Source organism: Theropithecus gelada, chromosome 12 (assembly GCF_003255815.1).
Source record: "Theropithecus gelada isolate Dixy chromosome 12, Tgel_1.0, whole genome shotgun sequence".
NCBI lineage: Eukaryota > Metazoa > Chordata > Mammalia > Primates > Cercopithecidae > Theropithecus > Theropithecus gelada.
The window spans coordinates 89,669,537-89,688,263 of NC_037680.1; the positions used below are offsets into that span (position 1 = coordinate 89,669,537).

General features: G+C 32.5%; 1 protein-coding gene across 3 annotated transcripts in view; it reads right to left on the minus strand.

The window, feature by feature from the left end:
• The window catches only part of IKZF2 (IKAROS family zinc finger 2), a 155,517-nt gene that overhangs the window by 58,506 nt on the left and 78,284 nt on the right, over positions 1-18,727 (minus strand). For 2 of the 3 annotated variants that reach the window (XM_025405611.1, XM_025405612.1), the window contains exon 4: positions 1,870-2,136. In XM_025405611.1, the coding sequence (XP_025261396.1) occupies positions 1,870-2,136 (267 nt within the window). The remainder of the gene's footprint in view (positions 1-1,869; positions 2,137-18,727) is intronic. The other variant, XM_025405613.1, reaches the window with a different exon arrangement.

Sequence of the window (18,727 nt, forward strand, 5' to 3'; positions counted from 1 at the left end):
ATGAATATTATTGTATCACATTGAATCACTGATTAACCTAAATTTTCTAAAAACTGTACTCTGGTTCTCTGAATGTTCTTAATTCAGAACATAAAAGATTAATTAAAAATCTTCTATATACTGTTTTTAGTTTATTTTTTAGCTTAAAATTTAACATTGCATGCAACTTAACTGAAAAACCATTAGACTGACTGTTTTGTTTGTATTTTACTAGCTAGGAGAAGTTACACATTTGAATGAGTATTATCTTCCTTAATATAATCACTCTTACATAATGAATATATTATAACTTTGTGAAACTTGTTTTTAGAAGTGTCGTTAGAATTAGCTCATGAGCATAGATGAAAAGTAGATTATTTTATAGGCTTTTCCCTTTTCTTTTCATAAAGTAGATACCAAGCTTGATCTTTCAGCCTTTTCTAAGATACTTTTAAAAATTAAAGAAAAAAAAATACACTAGTAATATAAATATCTTTAAAACATGGTGCTGTTTAAAAAGGAGATTAAAAAAATCGAAAAGCAAAATGTAATTGACTATATGATTGGAATAAGTAAATATATTCTAAAGCTGATGATTTTGATTATGATAACACTGATTTTAATGTATAACTTCTCACTGTAATGTTTAAAATATCAGTCTTAGTTTACAGTTATACCTTATAATAAATTATTGGTATACTGACATACCAAGCAATAGTGTGTCTGAACAAAACCAATATGGGCATCAGAAAACCCTGGTTCTAGCTTCAGCAATGCCTTTACCTACATAAGGGATAATGGACAAATCACTTGACTTTCTTCATGTGTATTATGAAAGGTTCAAATTAATAAAGACTTTGACCTACCTTGTATCTTTAATGCTTTAAGCATGTAATTATTAAACTATTTAGAAATAAAACTTTTAAATAAATTTATTGTGATTTATATTTCTTCCGAGTGTTTTTTAAAATTCTGAGAATATTAGTTATTAATATTTTACTGTACACTACTACTTTGCATTATAGTGAAATCCATCATTACCATTAAACCAATTTTCACATGAACTTGAAACTTCTTTGGTTAAGAGTCAATGATCCTCCTAGCTTACCACTTACTATCTCATGTCTGTTGGTTTTTAAGAAAAAAAAATTGGCAAATGGATTAAAAAGATTTAAGTAAGGCCTTCTCATTTGGTTAGTTTTCATGAAAAACTTTTCACCTCTCAAATGTTTAAAAATATAGTATGAATTAATCTGAGGGCTTTTTCCTTACTCTATGCCAGAATTACATATTCCAACCTACACACCAGCCACTATTTGTCATATTCAATCCTATATATATCCTTGCAGGAGTTATAACCAACAATTACAGAAAGATGGTAGCATCCCTGAACTACAAAAGCACCTGCCTGCTAGTGAGACCTGTGGTAGGCAGAGATTGATTAGAAATTGTATTCCAAGGAGTTAACTGGATAAAGTGAAAATTATTCACTTATATAAATGCATGAGTGCCATTTTGTAGTATAAACTCTTATCTAGCAAACTATATTACCTGCCCATGGGTATGGTAAAATATGTATAGAAATACAAAAAAATTAAGTTACACAATGAAATTCTCCTATACCTTTTGAACCCTTATCATATTATTGCTATATTAAGAACTGTGGAAACTGAATCCCAAACTTCTTTTCTGATATGCTATTCAGATTTGAAGGCTGGAAGTCAAGACCCAGGCTACTCTCTGTTTTTCTGCAATCCAATACTAGCAGAATTCTGAAAAGGTAGTTTTCACCACTGCCACCCCTGAATAAAAAGGAAAGAGAATAGATGTCAGGTAATATCAACATCAGATGTCACAGGCAGTCATCAGGTTATTCTTTCAGCTGCTTACCAGTGTGACTCCTTTTATGTACCATAAGCACATTGGGCCCAATGCAAACCATGCCACAGACGTCACATTTCAGTTTACCATTCGGAAGCCGGATTCCTCCCTCGCCTTGAAGCTCCTGGACTTTCCTGTTGTCAGCCACCTCGCTGCTCTCAATTAGGGGTTCTTCTAAGCTGCTACCCTCATCATGGCCCCTGATCTCATCTTCACGGCTCAGGGGTTTCCTGTCACACTCTTCATCACTCTGCATTTCTAGTTTTACTGAGTTTGCTGTAATTTGAAAAGAAGAAAATACATTTTAAATACATGTTATGTAATATCACCTACATCTCTTTTCCACTCATTGCCATTCTACTAAATGGGCGAAAATGATATATAAAGTAGAATAGGGTTCATCATCAAATGCCATGTTAATACATACTGTGTTCTATGATATTTTAGTGAAATGTCATGGAAGTGAAGATAGCTCAGGAAAACTCTAGGTAAACAGAATGACTCCTTATTTCTGCATACATTTGTTTCTTTAGCTTAGACATTTGCTTTTTAACAAGTTTTTTAATAATCCTGGTATTGGCTTTTGAGTCTGTCACTAAGGCTACTAAGACTGAGATAGGATTATGGAAGAAATAAGATTAAATATTGCTTAACACAGTGAACTATGCCTCCTCTTAATTTAATGATCATTATATGTACTTCATATTCTCTGTTTCTCATCAGAGTACTTGTATAAACCTGCTTCTGAACACAGCAAGAGAAACAATTCAGGAACTTAATCCAGCAAATGTCTTTGACATATGAAGATACACTGTCAAGGCAAATGTTCTAAAATCAGACTAAACACATATATTCAGTTTAGAGCTATAGAAATGTAGTACACAGATCTCACACGCTCTTAAGTTACTCCGCTTGTTTTTTCTATCTAAAAAATTACCTATGGAACATGCTTGAAAATCAAAGTATTCCAACTCTAATCTATGCACACCAAAAAGCAGCTAATCACAGGAATGGCATAGCATGCATGTACACACTTGCCACTGTTAAGAAATTTAATGCGTTCTGTTTGCTGTTTTTGGATCATCCCACAGAAAAGTTGGAATTTTGTTAGCACAGCCTTCATTCTGGATTGCTGACAGTCTTTTCATAAAGCAGAAACGAGGTTTAAGTGAGTATCAGTTTTTTATCCAGTAATATTGAAAATTTCTTAAGAAGTCATATCAAAGTTACTAAGCAGAACAACTTATTTGGTACTACTTGAGTAGAGGAAATATTTTCATAAAAAGGAAGTAAGTTCTTTTCACTGCCATTGTTTTCTTAGAGAAACCACACAGTCTGTGATTTGTCATTAGTACTTATCACAAGAGGGTGCACTATCAAAATGGCTCTGTGGCAGAAGAGTACTGGCATTATAATCTTGAACTAATTATTTAAACTGAGTCTCATATTTGCAAAGTAGACATGAATTCAGATAACTGAATAAAGTTCGAGCAGAACAGTTTAGGTATTAAGAGTGAGGACAGCGAGGAACTTAGGTTTAATTTCACCATGTCCTTTATAAAATGGGGATGATAATGGTACCTACTTCCTATGGTTGCTGTGGCATTAAATGAGTAAGTACAGGAAATGCGCTTATCTTTTATTTTTTTCTGGAGATATTTTTTTCTGTGTTCTATTTCATAAGGTTTTTGTGAAGCTCTATCAACTTACAGTATATAAACCACTCTGAGATCTACAAAGTGATATGCATCCTTCCAGGACCCATTACTAACAGAGTACCAACTATATTGAGTTTTACCCTACTTACAAATTGGTACTGCCTTACTGGTTTTTAAAAAGAGTTGGGACAGTATTGTATCCATCTTTATATTGCCAGCATGCTCAAGAATGTTGTGGTATATAGGAGATGTTGAAGTAGTATTTACTGAGATGTTCTACTAACTTAAGAGTTTTATTGCTTTAAACTTGCTTTGTATGTTTAAAGAACCCATAAACATGGCAAAGAAAAAACAAAAAACATAAAGAATAAAAATTAAAAATTAAGTTCTTTTGTAATCAAGCTCACTATCTTTCAGGCCCTCTCTCAAAAGCAACCAGTACCATAAGTTTCAAATTCCAAATAGTCTGAATCCATTTTATAAATGTAGTGTAATTTGTTCGTCCAGTTCATCATTGGAAATTCAAAATTATTTCTTGCTTCTTTCTATTACAGACATTCTTTTACAATACCACATAGTTCTGTTAATCTGACAGATTAAAACTGGTATTTTACTACGGTTTTTAAAAAGCATTTTAAAATTATGCGTGAAGTTAGACATCTTTTTCTATGTTGAAATGTTCTGTATTTTTTCTCAGAATTGTTTATCAAAGTTGTCTGCCCATTTTTCTATTAGGTTATCAGTCTTTTCTCACTGAATTTAAATGCTCTTTATATACTAAGGAACTTAGCCCTGTGTTTATGATGTGTTTTGCAAAAATTTTGGTTTATCTCTTTACTCAAGGGCATTTTTTTGGCATATATGCTAATTTCACATGTTGAATTGTTAAAGCCTTCAGTTATGGCTCTTGGATTCTATATCTTGCATCAATAGGTTTTTCCATAATCTAAGTAATTCTTCCATGATATTTTTTCTGGTAAGGGAGACTTTTAAAATCAATGTAAAATGCTTTTGGTTATCCCATATAATGCTATATTCCATTCACAATTGTCATTTAAAATTAAACTTAAGAAGAAAGAAAATTATCGAAAAGTGTAACTTTATACAGCATGACTTTATACCACCTAGTGTGCATAAAGTTTATCAGAATTCCATTTCAGGAATGAAGAAATACATAACTGAAAGTGTAGTTTTAGAACCTGAAACTATGAGTCTATTAAATTTCAAAATAGCTCAGAATTATGAAGAATATGACTGACATTACACTACTAAATTATCTTTTTACCTACTGAGATTAAAACTTAACATGAAACAGATAAAATGTGATTTTTAAAAGTATGAGATTATAAATATAGTTAGAAGTTTTTCTCTATAGAAGAATATACTTCAAATAAATACAGAAAAAATGTATATTTTGCTAAAACCTAAATAGACAAGAAATAGTAAGCTGTAGTAATCTCTTCTCTAACAATACTATAAAGAAATATATGTTTATAATACATGAATGTATACAATTTTGCTGTACTGATAGAGTAAATCAATAAAGTCCAACACATTTTAATATACATACATCATAGATTAAATTTAGCATTTACATGGTGTGTATATACAAACAAAATCCCAGTGTAACTAACTAATCTTTAACCCATCTCACTACAATTAGGTTGAAACTCTAGAATAAAAAGCAATTATTCTTTGAATCTTAACTATTAAATAGAAAAGTTTTCTCCACTCATAGAAACTCTCCCATGGTTTATTTTCACTATTTAAGATGTTTTCAATTAATGTAGAACACCTAGTATTTTAATTTATTAATGATTAAATGTAAGTAGTAAACTTAAGTGTACTCTAAATTATAACTTATATATTAAGACTTTTGTTTGTAGCTATACTATATGATGCTACAACTATTGAATTACAGCTATTAACCACTGTACAATAATATTCAGAGTCCTTTAGTTTTCAAATATTTGAAATTAGACTTACATGAAATTTCTTTTACAATTTGGTAACACAAAGACATTCTCATAAATGGGCTATAAAGATGAAAACTTGTTCATTTAAGTAAAATGCAATCTCACTGTTACAATTCTCAATACCAAGAGTTATTTTTCAAGCTTGTTTCTCTGATAGGAAATAAAGAATGTAAAAGTTGGGCATATTTGTGGAAATGTACACACGTTATCATATGCTAATAAACAATAATGACTTAAGTTAAAAAGAATTTTGCCAGAACAAATTGTTAGCAATGAAAAGGGGATATGAAATAAGATTTTAGTTTTGATGATAAAGATGTTTCTTATACTTCATTTGTAATGGCACTTCCATTTAGCATTTATATTTATAACTGTTATATCCATATTTTAGTAGACTCAGGTTTGTGAACACACAGCAAGAATAAGTTAATAGAAAAAAATTGTTACGATCAAGTTTATGAAGAAAAAGCTTTGAATATATTTCAGGATAAAAAGTGCCACATATTTTTCCAAAAAAAAAAAGCTTCAGGATATAAACATTCTTATGAATTCAAGCTTTTCCCCTCTTCTTCTTTATGCTTTCAAAATATAAACACTAGAATGTAATCTTGATGCCATAAAAACAACTAGTTTAATCAATTCCATTTACAAATAACAAGAAGTAAAGACACTTGTACAGATACTCTCTTTTTTAAAGTGACTTTCAAGCCAAACAATTTTCAATTACAAAAGTTTCTTCAGTAACCATTCTAGGCTCTCTACAATCAAAGGTTTCACAATAGTCCTTGCTTCCAGATACGTAATAGTGAATGGACAGTTACACTAGACTTGCCTTTAATTCACTAATATGGTAATAAAAGGATAACTGAATAAAAGCCTTTACACAGGTAAACAAGTATAGATCATTGCGGAAAAAAAGGTAGAATATAAAACCAAATGGGGCAAAATCATGTTATTTTGTGAAGCTATTAAAAACAAATTAATTTAATCCAATCAATGCTATGATGGACATTTTCTTTGCCACCACTGTACTTGAAAAAGTTAAAAAAAAAAAATCAAATCCAAATTTTACTCACGTAAGAATGAAAAGGATAATAAAATGCACAACAGTCATTACATACATTTGTAGACCTTACGTTCATTCATAGAACTCATCTACCTTTGCCAATAAGGAACAAAGATAGCACTGAATTCTCTTTAAAAATCATTAAACCAGTAAATATTTATTAAGTATCTACTACTTGCCTAATATTCTGTCAACAATGATAGTAAATGTTTAAAGCCTAAAGCAAAAAAATAGTATTAACTTAAATAAGAAACCCATATTAACAGAAGAGTATGTACTCCAAAAATGGCCATAAAAGAGTTCATGAGTAAGAATACAAGAAATATTTTACTAACATATGTAATTTGGTTACATAATAAATCTATTGAACTGAACAAGATGTAAATGTGAAAAGGCACTTATTTATAACTTGGACATTTTACTTTACTACTTTTTACGCTATAACTTCACAAAGTCACCCATCTGTGCAAGACAGCATATGATTTTGCAGTCTGGCAATTTATTTCTTTAATTATATGAATTCTCAATTTTTAAAAATTTTAAGAAAGAGATCACTTTATCTGCATGATAAGTATATTAATTTTGAATTTTCAAATTAAGATAATAAATTCTGCCCTTATCATTAGAATTTGATTTTCACAAATAATGCTATAATTTTTAAATGTCAAGTTCTGGAAACACCATACATAGTAATCAGAACTGAAAATATCAGTAAGACTTTTTTAATATACATATTAAAATTTCTACAACTTAAAACTTTATTATTAATATGACTGGATTCTACTAATCTACAAACAAGTTAGTCAAGTTTCCTAACCAGGAAAATAACACAGAGGGATTATGGTTTATTTTCTCTACTTAAAGTGATATATTTATTGATCTGATAGAGTATAAAATAAGCTTTCTAGTTTAATTTCTATGAAATTAGTGACTTACATTTGTTTAGTTGCCAAAGTGTATATTTTAATTTTAATTTTTAATTTTTTAAGGAAGTAAATATTATGGGAATTAAAGAAATATTTTTTTCACAGTGTGGAATAGAAGATAGCAAAATAACATTCTTACTTACCAAATGAAAAAAAAAATGTATTTCAGGTGTGATGTGTAAGTGGACTTTTTATATGCTTGGTTTCTGTTCCCTGAGAATTGAAGTGGGCACTTAAGGGATTTTATAACTTATAAGCATGAATGTTTCCCAATCTATGCCAGACACTTGAAATGGTGTTACGTACACCAATGAAACCAATATGGCTATCTAATAATTTATTGAAGTTGCTTCTGCACTAATATAACTCTCTCCCATTTAAACTTTCTAAACAGAAACACCAAACATTATTAAATCCACATTAATATCCCAACAGCTGTTCAAATAATGTGTTAGGAAAACAAACTGCCTTCAAAATGGTGATGTAAAGCCCAATTATTTACTAAGAATTTGCCAACAGTCTAAACAATTAAAGTAAAATCACATCACAACAAAGGTATATGCAATCATTTTTTAATACCCTCAGCAAAATTTCACACAATATATTTGTTCCTTTTGACTGCGGATAGGGAAGTGGATGAGTCTTGATAAACAGCTTCTTCACAACATCCTTAAAGAATTCGTTTTAGAAATGGTTGGACATGTCCAGACACTGGTGTCACTCAGCTGCAGTTGAGCCACTTCTGGGTAGCATTCTAAATCTGTATATCACATCACTTCACTTTTCTCTCCATCCTCTTTCTTCTCTGTTCAATATAGCTATATTATGTATTTCTTAAACCCACTGGAGTTACTCCAGATCAAGACAATACTGATTTCTGAAATACTGTTATTATTCCAACAACAGTGTAGTAAAGTTTCCCTGCACCTAAAGGCGGAAAACCAGGGTCTCTGCCACCTCTTCTGCCGTTTAACTTGTTATGGGACCTTGGGGTATTTGTTTATCCTGACACAGCCACTAGTACCATCTAAACTATGGGGGGAAATAACACTTGATATTCCTGAAAACAGCAGGCTAGATAAAATAATCTCTGGTAGACTACAGATTTAGAATCCTTTTAATGATAATAGTAACAATAATGATAATAATAATAGAAAAATAAGACAGTTTTTATGATTTATAAAATACTGACAAATTCTTTTTTGATCCTCAAAATGACTGCATTGTAGGAAGGGCAGCCACAGATAAACACTGAAGCATGATTGTTAAGTGGCTATTGAAAGGATACAAGTTAGTAAATGTGAACCCGACAGTAACTCAAGATCTTTTGACTCATAGCCTATCCATCCTTCTATGACATGATACTGGCTCTCCAATGAAACAAGTAACTGACATTAGTATTATATTCAGGACAAAAATCAGTCATAGGCAAACAGTTCTTTTGGTAGCTCTAAAACTATATCCACCAGTTGAAAAGGATACCAGAAATTTAAGTCCAGAATAGTCAGATAAAGAAATGTTAAGTTTCCATAAACCAAACTATTGAATTACGACTTTCTATCAAAACTGGGATGCATATCTCACTCAAAACAACTACCTCCTAATTTTAAAATTTGCTTTGGTGTTTTCAAGGGTATGTCTATGCAGTACACCTAGTTGCTGAAGAATCTGTCAATATTCAATCTTTTCCTCCTCCTCTCTATTTTTTAACATTAATTTCTATATTCCTTGTCATGCTATGACTTATCAGTGGTAGGTCAAGGCAGCAATTTGAGCAGTAAGTCAGTATTATCAATTTTAATCTCTAAACCAATAGTTTATGAAGGATAGCATTTCAGGATTTCCTTTGTGGTCATGTTTGACAGTCTTGTGTCAACTACTGATAGAATGATAATAAAGACCAAAAACTTTCCTCCCTACTTTCATGGAAAAAAAAAATTGTAAAAGAATGGAGAGCAAAGTATCTAACTTCCTGATGATCCTCCACAATGCATGAAACCTTATATAGCATGCACATCATCGAAACACACACCTTTATTACCTAGCACAGTAGCACCATTGTGGCCCACAGATAGAGTTTCTATTTTTTGGCAGACAACTAGTTTATGAGAACTACACAATGCAGAGAAAATAAACCTACTTTAAATAGAAATGCCTCAGCCAAACAGCAGTCTATTCCTTTATCCAATGAATGATTTCATTTGCCAAGTCCTAAAGGTTCAATATCTTCTGTGTCTTGCATATCCAACTGTTTTTGCATCTTCTTGGGTAATACAATTACTTTAAGATCCCCATGACTTCTCACCTGGAACAATATCAAAAACTTTCTAACTGGTCTCTTTTCTTCAAACTTTTGCCACACTCTTCTCCCCCAATTCATCTATATTCAATTGTTAGATTAATCTTTCTATTGCAGAGTTCATATTACTCTTCTAAATGTCTTCAAGGACTGCCTACTGCCTACACATTAAATACAAAGGCACTGGTGTGGAATTTAAGGACATCCAAAGTGTAGTCCCATTATATCCCTCAGCCATATGTCCTATGAGTCTTTTAGTTACTCATACCTTTTCCAGCCAAACCACTGTCCTCAGTATTTGTGAAGCACATTTATACATCTCTACTTACTGGTTTTTGTTTTTGATTTTGCTTTTTTCCCCAAGCACCTGCTTTTATTTTCTGGGATACTTCCCCTATTTCTATAAAAATTAGCACATCATTAAAGGATCACTTATCTGTTACCTTTTTTCATGAATGTTTTCTGAGCAAAAAGTTCTTCTCCTATGAAACTTACGTCACCTTACATTTCAGTGATTTCATCTGAACATTTGCCTTACCTCTACACTGCATACACTGTAAGGGCCTTGAAAGGTAATACTGCCTTTATTCATAGTTGTAAAATCATCCTATCCTTACATATATGAAGCACCCAATATGTATTTATTGAACCAGTGCTGCCGATTTATGTATGATATTTCTCTTTTTAAATTATGGAGACTTCACATAAATCAAACATGTGTGATGAATAAATATAACAACACAGATTTAGGTTTTAAACACAAATCACCAATATCAACATAATATTAATTAAAGAACCAGTAATGACAGGAAAGAATTTAGGTGCATTTTATATACATATATCTCAACCGAATAAATTACAAGAGCCACTCTATGAAGTACGTAATTTTATCTTCATTTTACTCAAAATCAGTGAAGTAACATATTCAATTCGTATAAATATTCAGAGTCAGAGCTGTGACTGGAACTCAGAACTGATGACCAAATTCTTGCTATTTCCCTATGATGAAAAAAGCACAGTAGCTAGTAGTAGTTAGTAAAGAAAAAAACAGATGTCGGTATGTTAAAGAATGATACCTTTGAATCAGTGTATACAATCTGATATGCTTTTTATTCTACAGTGGAATACAGGTGTAGTAGATTGCCAGTTTGAGGTAAAGAGAAATTTGTCTGAGTAAGTCTGTTTTGGAAGAAGACCAACTTATACTGCCAAATTTCCTGAGCGTGGATTTTATTTCATATAAGAGCAATCTACTTTGAACTGGCGTTTGGCAACCATCTGCTTAACATAACTGTGGGAGGCTTGTGAAGCAAATTACATTGTGAAATTATCTCTTTAATAAGAGAAGTACAAAATTCTTAACCTAACTTCTGTAAGAAGTAAAATAATTACTATAAGATCCAGCTGAGTGGGTATGTTCCCAAAGGGACCCACAAGGATTCCCAGAGGTCACTAAGGACGCATAAACGAGGTCAGAAGGCAAGGCTGCTGGCGGCTAAACAGAAAGAGATAAGGAATGGAGCAGGGTTTCCATCACTGGGCAACGGCAACAAAGGGAGGAGCCAAAGCAGTGCAACACACTTCAGCAGCTTTACTGGGTCTCTGAAGTGAAGCAACAGGGGAACCCAACAGCTTTCCATACCCCAGGTTCAAATATCCTTGGGTCATACACATTGAGATCAAGGCTACAAAATTTATTTCCCTGCTGTTCTTCCATAAACACCGTACTATTGGTCTGAGTCAAACAAACGGAGTCTGCATTTGGCCCTGAGATGCAGGATTGGCCAGTTAGAAATTAATAACCAATAAGATCTATCAAGTAGTGAGAAAGAGAAAACTTGTGGTGATTAAGGGCAATTAAAGCAAATTTTGACAGATCAGTACCAGACACTTATTTTCCACAACGTAGCAGCAGCAGTTTTTGTTGTCGTTGTTGTTCTTTACCGTGCTCATACCTAGCTTCCTACTCCTAATGAATGAATGAACATTTTAAGTAGGATTATAGAATGCATATAATTAAAGGCAAAAACATTTACAAAGCAGCAATCCTATGAAGTATTTAAATCATGGAAATACCAGATTATAACATCTGTGTTTAAATGCTTACATATACAAATGTTAGGAAGTCACTTGCTGGCTCCCTGCTTCCTACTGTATAAAGTGAAGATAATATCCTGTACATTAAAACTGTGAAGACTGGAAAAGCATGAAATCACTTAAAGCAAGCAACATAGCCCTGTGGTTAAAGAGCAAGGGCTCTAGGTCCACTGCCCTGGAGTTTAAGGCCAGGTTCTTTTACTTATACATGACCTTAGGAAACCTAAGTTTCAATTTTCACATCTATAAAATCAAAATAATGACAGCAGCTGCCTCCTAGGGTTGTCCTGAGTATTAAATAAAATTGTATAAACAATACACTTGGAACTTTTTGCTTCTTACTAATATATCTATATGAAAGCATTTCATAAGTATCAACATCAAACAAACATAAATCTGGGGTTATGTTTACTACATGGAAGTACAGGGAAGATGCAGAAGGCTTTATGAAGGAAATGGCATGTAAAATAGTACTAATAAGTTGGATATAACTTATATAGAAGGAGAACTAGCCAGCACTCAAGATAGGGGCAAGCATGAAGAGAGGAAAAAGGCATGAGTACATGTTGCTTGTGAATGACATCATTTTTTCCAGAATGGATACAATCATTGGATAATATATAATAGAACATATTCTAAAACCACAGAGCATTTAAAATTGAGTAAAGCACAAGAGAATTAATGCTTGAATGGCAACAAGACAGATATATTCCCTGCTTTTATGGCACTAGTGAAAGGTATGCATATAGATATATATGTCTATCTTTTTATATATAGAGGCAACTATGCACTGTAAAATATTTTGATGAGAAATACAAGGACTCATAAGCCTCACACCACCACATCAGAATATTCAGCTACTATAGAACCTCAGTGCAAAATATAGAGCATAAAAAAATCAAGAAATATTCTCACAAGATCACTAAGTCAAAAAGATAACTTCTCATTGTAAGTAGTTACTTTAAGCATGCCATCCTTGTATTTGTGAACTGAAGTCTTGAGTATTCAATGAGTTATCTGTCTCCATTTCTAAATGACCATCTAAACAGCTTTCTAAAGCTCATAACTAAAGTATGTGAAACATATTAAAGTGATGACTATGCACCATAGAAAGCAAAGTAGACATATAAGGTATAGTTGAAGAGCATATAAATGGCTTGTTTTTAACACTTGTGTATGTATGGTATTACATTAATCAGATGTAAGAGAGTTCCTTATCCATTTAAAAAATACTTCTTTTAGAATACTTGATGTTTTCTGGTCAGGTAAGTAGATCAAAATTTATACAAACTGGGTTTTATTTCTTCTATTAACTGGTGATTTAGCACTGAAGATCACATCTATGTCACCTGGAATTGTACAAGTTACCTTCTAAGAGGCTTAGCTTCCTTTTCTGTGAAATAAAGGTAATGCTACTGATTTGTGCAGGTAAAATGCTTAAAAGCCTACCTGCCTGAGGTTAAGGATCTTAAGATCCCTTCAGTCTACGGTAATCTATGATTACAGAATACAACCAGATTATTCTTTAAGTTTTACATAAATAACTATTTGTATAATTGGTAACAGTTATTGGTCACTATTATAAGTAATAGTATAAATTTATTTATACAAAATCTGTTCCTAGGTTTGGGGTTTGGGTAAAGATCTACCTTTTAGATCATATATTTGAAACCTCTGTGCATGCCTAATTTTATGTGTTCAGGTGTTTCTGAGGGTCACAGGTAAGAGCATGTTTAAATGTGAATGTACATTTATACATATGCATAGTAATATACTGGACACCTAGTTGTTATGTGTGCAGGATGTTCTTTATTAAGCAATAAATGTTAGCTACTTAAGCAAAAGATAGTGCAATGTGATAAATGTGCCATCCCCATGTGTTTCCTTCAGTTGGATGTTGGCTAGCATCCAGGAGGGAGGGAAAAAAAAAAAAAAACACACATACTCAAAACTTTAAAAAGAAAAAAGAAGTGCTACAACCTTCACAAAAAGCATAAAGTCCTTGACTCAAATAATGTTAGGAAGACTCTTCTGAATTTTTCTTTTTTTTCTACTTTGTCCCCGTCAGGATGTGAACCCTGCCATTATGTATGGCTTGCGGCTGTTTGCGAGTTTCCTCCCCATCTGGGACTAAGAGGCAAATTGCAGGTTTCCAGGGAGGGGAATGCTGTTACAGTAGGGATCACCTCAGCACTTCACATGGATTGTGCCAAGCCCAGTGATACCAGCTACCTTGCTCCCTGGGACAAGCTAGCCACCAGGTTTTGTACTCTTTGTTACTGAAAATATGTAAGGCATTAGTTTCAGAAGCCTAAAGTCTTCCTTTTCTTAAAGGCTATAAACATACGAATAACCATTAAAAGTTATTTTAATCTTCCACCTTTAAAATGAATGCAATTATTTCAGGAGCACAAGAATGCCCGAATCTACCTTTTTGTCACTCTCATCTTCCAAAGCCCACTGTCTTCTTTCACGTTCCTAGCAGGTTGCCTTTGTTCAAGGCAGCACATGCTTACTAAAAGCACCTCTCATTCCATGGAAGCTGTCAGCAATTACCGCAATGAACTTTAAATCTTTTTCCTCTAACTACTGTAGTATTCTAGAAATAATGACACAACTTCTCACTGCTTTAAAATGTCAAGCTGACCACTCAGAAATTCAAGCTATGTTGTTCCAGGAAGGTCCAAATGATAAGACATTTTATGTGCCTTCCATTTTATCTCCTGTTCCATTACTACACTGCCTAACACCTTCACAGTATAGCAACACCTCCTGGGACAAGCTGAAACCTAAATGAAACACAAAAGCTGCAACCTGAACAAAGTTAGCAATATGTTTTTGGCAACAGCAAGCTGTTTTTGTCTTTTCTTTCCTTGATCTAACACTATCAGTTGAATTAATTTTATTTTCTTCCTCATAGTGCTATTTCTAAGTAGATTAAACCTATTGCATGACTAATTTACCTAGTGGCAAGGTAGCCTGCCTTTAAATGTGCAATATTTTTAACAATAAACACCTAGCATACTCCATTATTTTCATGCATTTTGAGATTAAATTTATATTCAAATGTCTGGTTTGACTTTTATACTCAGAGGAAAAAAAATACCTTTCAGAAAGTTGAACTAACTTCCTTAAACTCAGGAAGCTTTAAACTTCCAGCTGACAGAAGAATTATCAATTTACAAGGTTAATATGAATACCATAAAATCCTGATAGTTTTTCAAATAATATGGAAAACACAGGACATATTTTAACTATGCTTAATTATGGGAAAGAGACATCCATTATTAAGAAAGAGATCAAGTAAGTCTTAAATGGCATTATCTTTAACTACATAACAGAAAATTAAATTAAGGAATAGAATCCTGAAGAATAGCTTTTACAGACAGAAAATTTAGCTTCTTCCTTCACATATTAAAACTCCTGTTACGACTACATCTAATATAAAAAGAATGTGGACTTGGGAACTCACTGGATTGTATTCCAGGATCAGGGAATTCACTGATTTTCAGGATACCCTCTTCCCATCATCACTTTCCCATAATAACAGAAAAACAAATAAGCAAATCAATTTATCAAATACCAATTTATAGAGTATAGTATACACACTAAACGCTGCTAAGTATTGTAGCTACAGGACTAGACAAGACAGGCACGACTTATAGTCTGGTTGGGGAAAGAGGCAATCCTAACAATGTAAGCAGTTCTCAGACAAGGACAGTACAGAATGCCAGATGGGAGCACGGTCTCAGTGCAAAACACAGTGTTTGAGGGGAACTAAAAGGAAGAGACAGTAGAGTCAATGACGGTGTCCAGGTCTCTCAAAATAATCCTGCTGGAAAAGAAAGGCTTAAGGTCCTTAAAGGTTAAAATCCAGGGCCAATGGGACCACAGGAATTTATTATTCTGGGGGCTAGTTTTGTGAAATTGGTAGTAATGGAAGGAACAAATGAACAGAGGGAAAAGTACTAACATTTAGTGAAGGTGCATTTAGTTGGGCATCCTTCAACATTAGCCATTTAGTTACCAAACAAATCTTTCCAGAAAGTAATAGTTTCATTTTATACAAAAGGAAGCTAAGGATCAAGACCACATCACAATGTTGAATAATACTGTGTGTCTGAACCAGTCAAACACCCTCATAATGTATATCATTGGCTATAAAGGAAACCAAGTTGGGGGAAAATGCTTCTACAAATATGGGAATTCAAAGTCTTTTTCCATTAATGGGGCCATTTATATTTTACTAGATACTATACAAACAAATATTTATTAGTAACTGATATCTGAATATTACGGAATAAAAATATACAACATTAAAAAACACAAGCTCATTTACTAAGTAATATGCAAACGAGTGAAATGCAACAAAATAAATAGAAAAGTGCAAAGAATCTGCAAAGAAAAGGGAATGGAATGCAATGAGTGAGTCTAACAACTGGGCTTTTTACACCCAGTTTCAAGGTGATAAAATGTGAGTGTTCATTCATTCACTCAACAAATATTTATGGGGTAAGACTTTTGTACCAGACACACTGCTAAGCACTCAAGATACAGTAACGATCAAGCCATAGTCCTAACTTCACATTCTGTTTATATTAGGTGGAGACAAGAGGAGGTCACAATCCTATTACAAGTATCTGTCTGTGTGGAAGGAGGGGGTTAGTATAAAGGCAGAAAATTGGGAAGAAGGAAAGCTCCCAGCAATTCACTCAAATTCCTGAACTAAGGACTTGTAGCTCTACCATATATCCCTTTATCAGAAATAGCATCATTTCATTATGGCTTTATAGATCTGTACTTTTGTTTTTATTATGTAAACAACTAACAAAGCAGAATATTTACTGTTGAAAATACACATGTCAGTATCAACTGGTAGTTCTCACTAATAATTCCTAGGTTGTTTCCACCACAAATATAAACAAAATTATATAATTGTCTTTTTTTCACTATGAAGGTAGCCCTACAATGCAAGCAAAACCTAAAAATATTAAAATGAAACACACACATACACACACACACATACACACACACACACATTTTTGAATGAAAACCTAAAATGAAACCTCTTCAACCCATTATAGTCACCATCATTAGATACAAGATCGCTATGACAAGTAATAGAACATTGGTCAAAAATAATAGCTTGTTTAAAACTTCTACATGCTGATAATAGTTGCAAGCTTTCACTATGTTGCCATATTATCAGTCTTAATGAAATTCACTTGTCAGTTCTGTTTTCAAACAGTGAATTCTCACCCTGCATGACAGGGGTAAAATTAAAATCTCTTTTCCCAATCAAATCAGCTAACGATGAAATATAAGAAAGGAGTAACTCAGAAATTTCTGTCACTAATTGGTCAAAAAAAGATTACTTTTCAGATTCCTTTCCTTTGTTTTTTTTTTTTTTTTTTCTATTTCAACTGATGATCTCCCTAAATGTTACTAGTCAGCTAATTCTTTTCTTTAAAAACTCACTTTGTCACCAGCAAATATATTGAGTAAAACTCACTGAAAATATATAGTGTTATACAATAGTAAGGAATAATGCAGTGACAGTCTACAATCTGCAGATTTTATTATCATTATCACTCACTGGGTATTGAACTTATCCCTGTAGTAGAATATGTCACCAAGCAGTTCATCCAAAGATAGAGAAGGCAAAGATACCTTTCTACATACCGACTTTAGTAACAAACTTTTATAAGCCTTAGTGTATTTCAGCACTCTTGAAAGTAAGTCTGTTAAGAGAAATGACCGTATTTATTTGTTTCCTCATTTATAGGGCACCTTATCAAACCTTGCATATTAGGTACACTAAACTTTATATATTCCAGTGTTTTTATTTTAAGCTTTTGCTGAAAACTGTTAAACATAGCAACTCAATAAAAATTAAGTATGGCCTAGAAGAAGAAATAAAAATTCAACGAAAATGACACATGAACATGAAATGTAAGGCACTGAAACCCATTCAGTTAGGACTGAATTTATGCTGTTTTATAAATTTTATTCTGCTTAAGCTTCTTCAATACTCTCAAATGATGGCCAATCAATGTTTCCTTTTTTCATTCATTTAATAATGCATAAATTCAGTAAATATTCAGACAGAATACTTATCCAGTACAAGTATAGTATTGTCTCGGATGCAAGAAGGCAGAAGGTTTACAGGAATAGATGTAAACATTTTACTTAAAAACCTTAAAGTTTACTTAATATGTCATAAGTCCACATTCTTCGTGATTTGGGGGAAGTGGAAATGAAGACTGTTTTTCCAGTCCTTGAAAAACATCACAAATAAAAGTTAATACAAGAAGCTACTATAGTTAATCTGGTACTAGGAACTGAGATACAATAAACCAATCACTGAACTAGAAGTAAGATTCCTAGATTCTACTGCTGGTTAGTGATGGAGTTCAATGAGTAAAAGTGGAGGTAAATGTTAGTGTCTCAGTTTCCCAATAAATAACCAGAAATAAACTAACTCCATATACACAGAAGAAGTATATAAAAATTAAACAGAAAACACTTCCAGGGAAATATTAAACAAATGATAGTATCCATTACTGACATGATCTATTTTTCATAAATATAAAAATGTAGAGTACGACAGAATTATTCAAATGCTTGATAGCATGTTATACCTTTGAAAGATGTAACACTACAAGAAAAACAGCAGAAAAATCAATGTACACTTCACCTTTCCAAAATGTGAAGCATATATTAAATATATAAAATGAAAATCAGGGAAGTGAAAGCCATGTTAACTTCTAATGAATCAGAAGTCCATAAAAACTTATAAATAATGTAATCTTTTTTTTTTTTTTTTTTTTTTTTTTTTTTTTTTT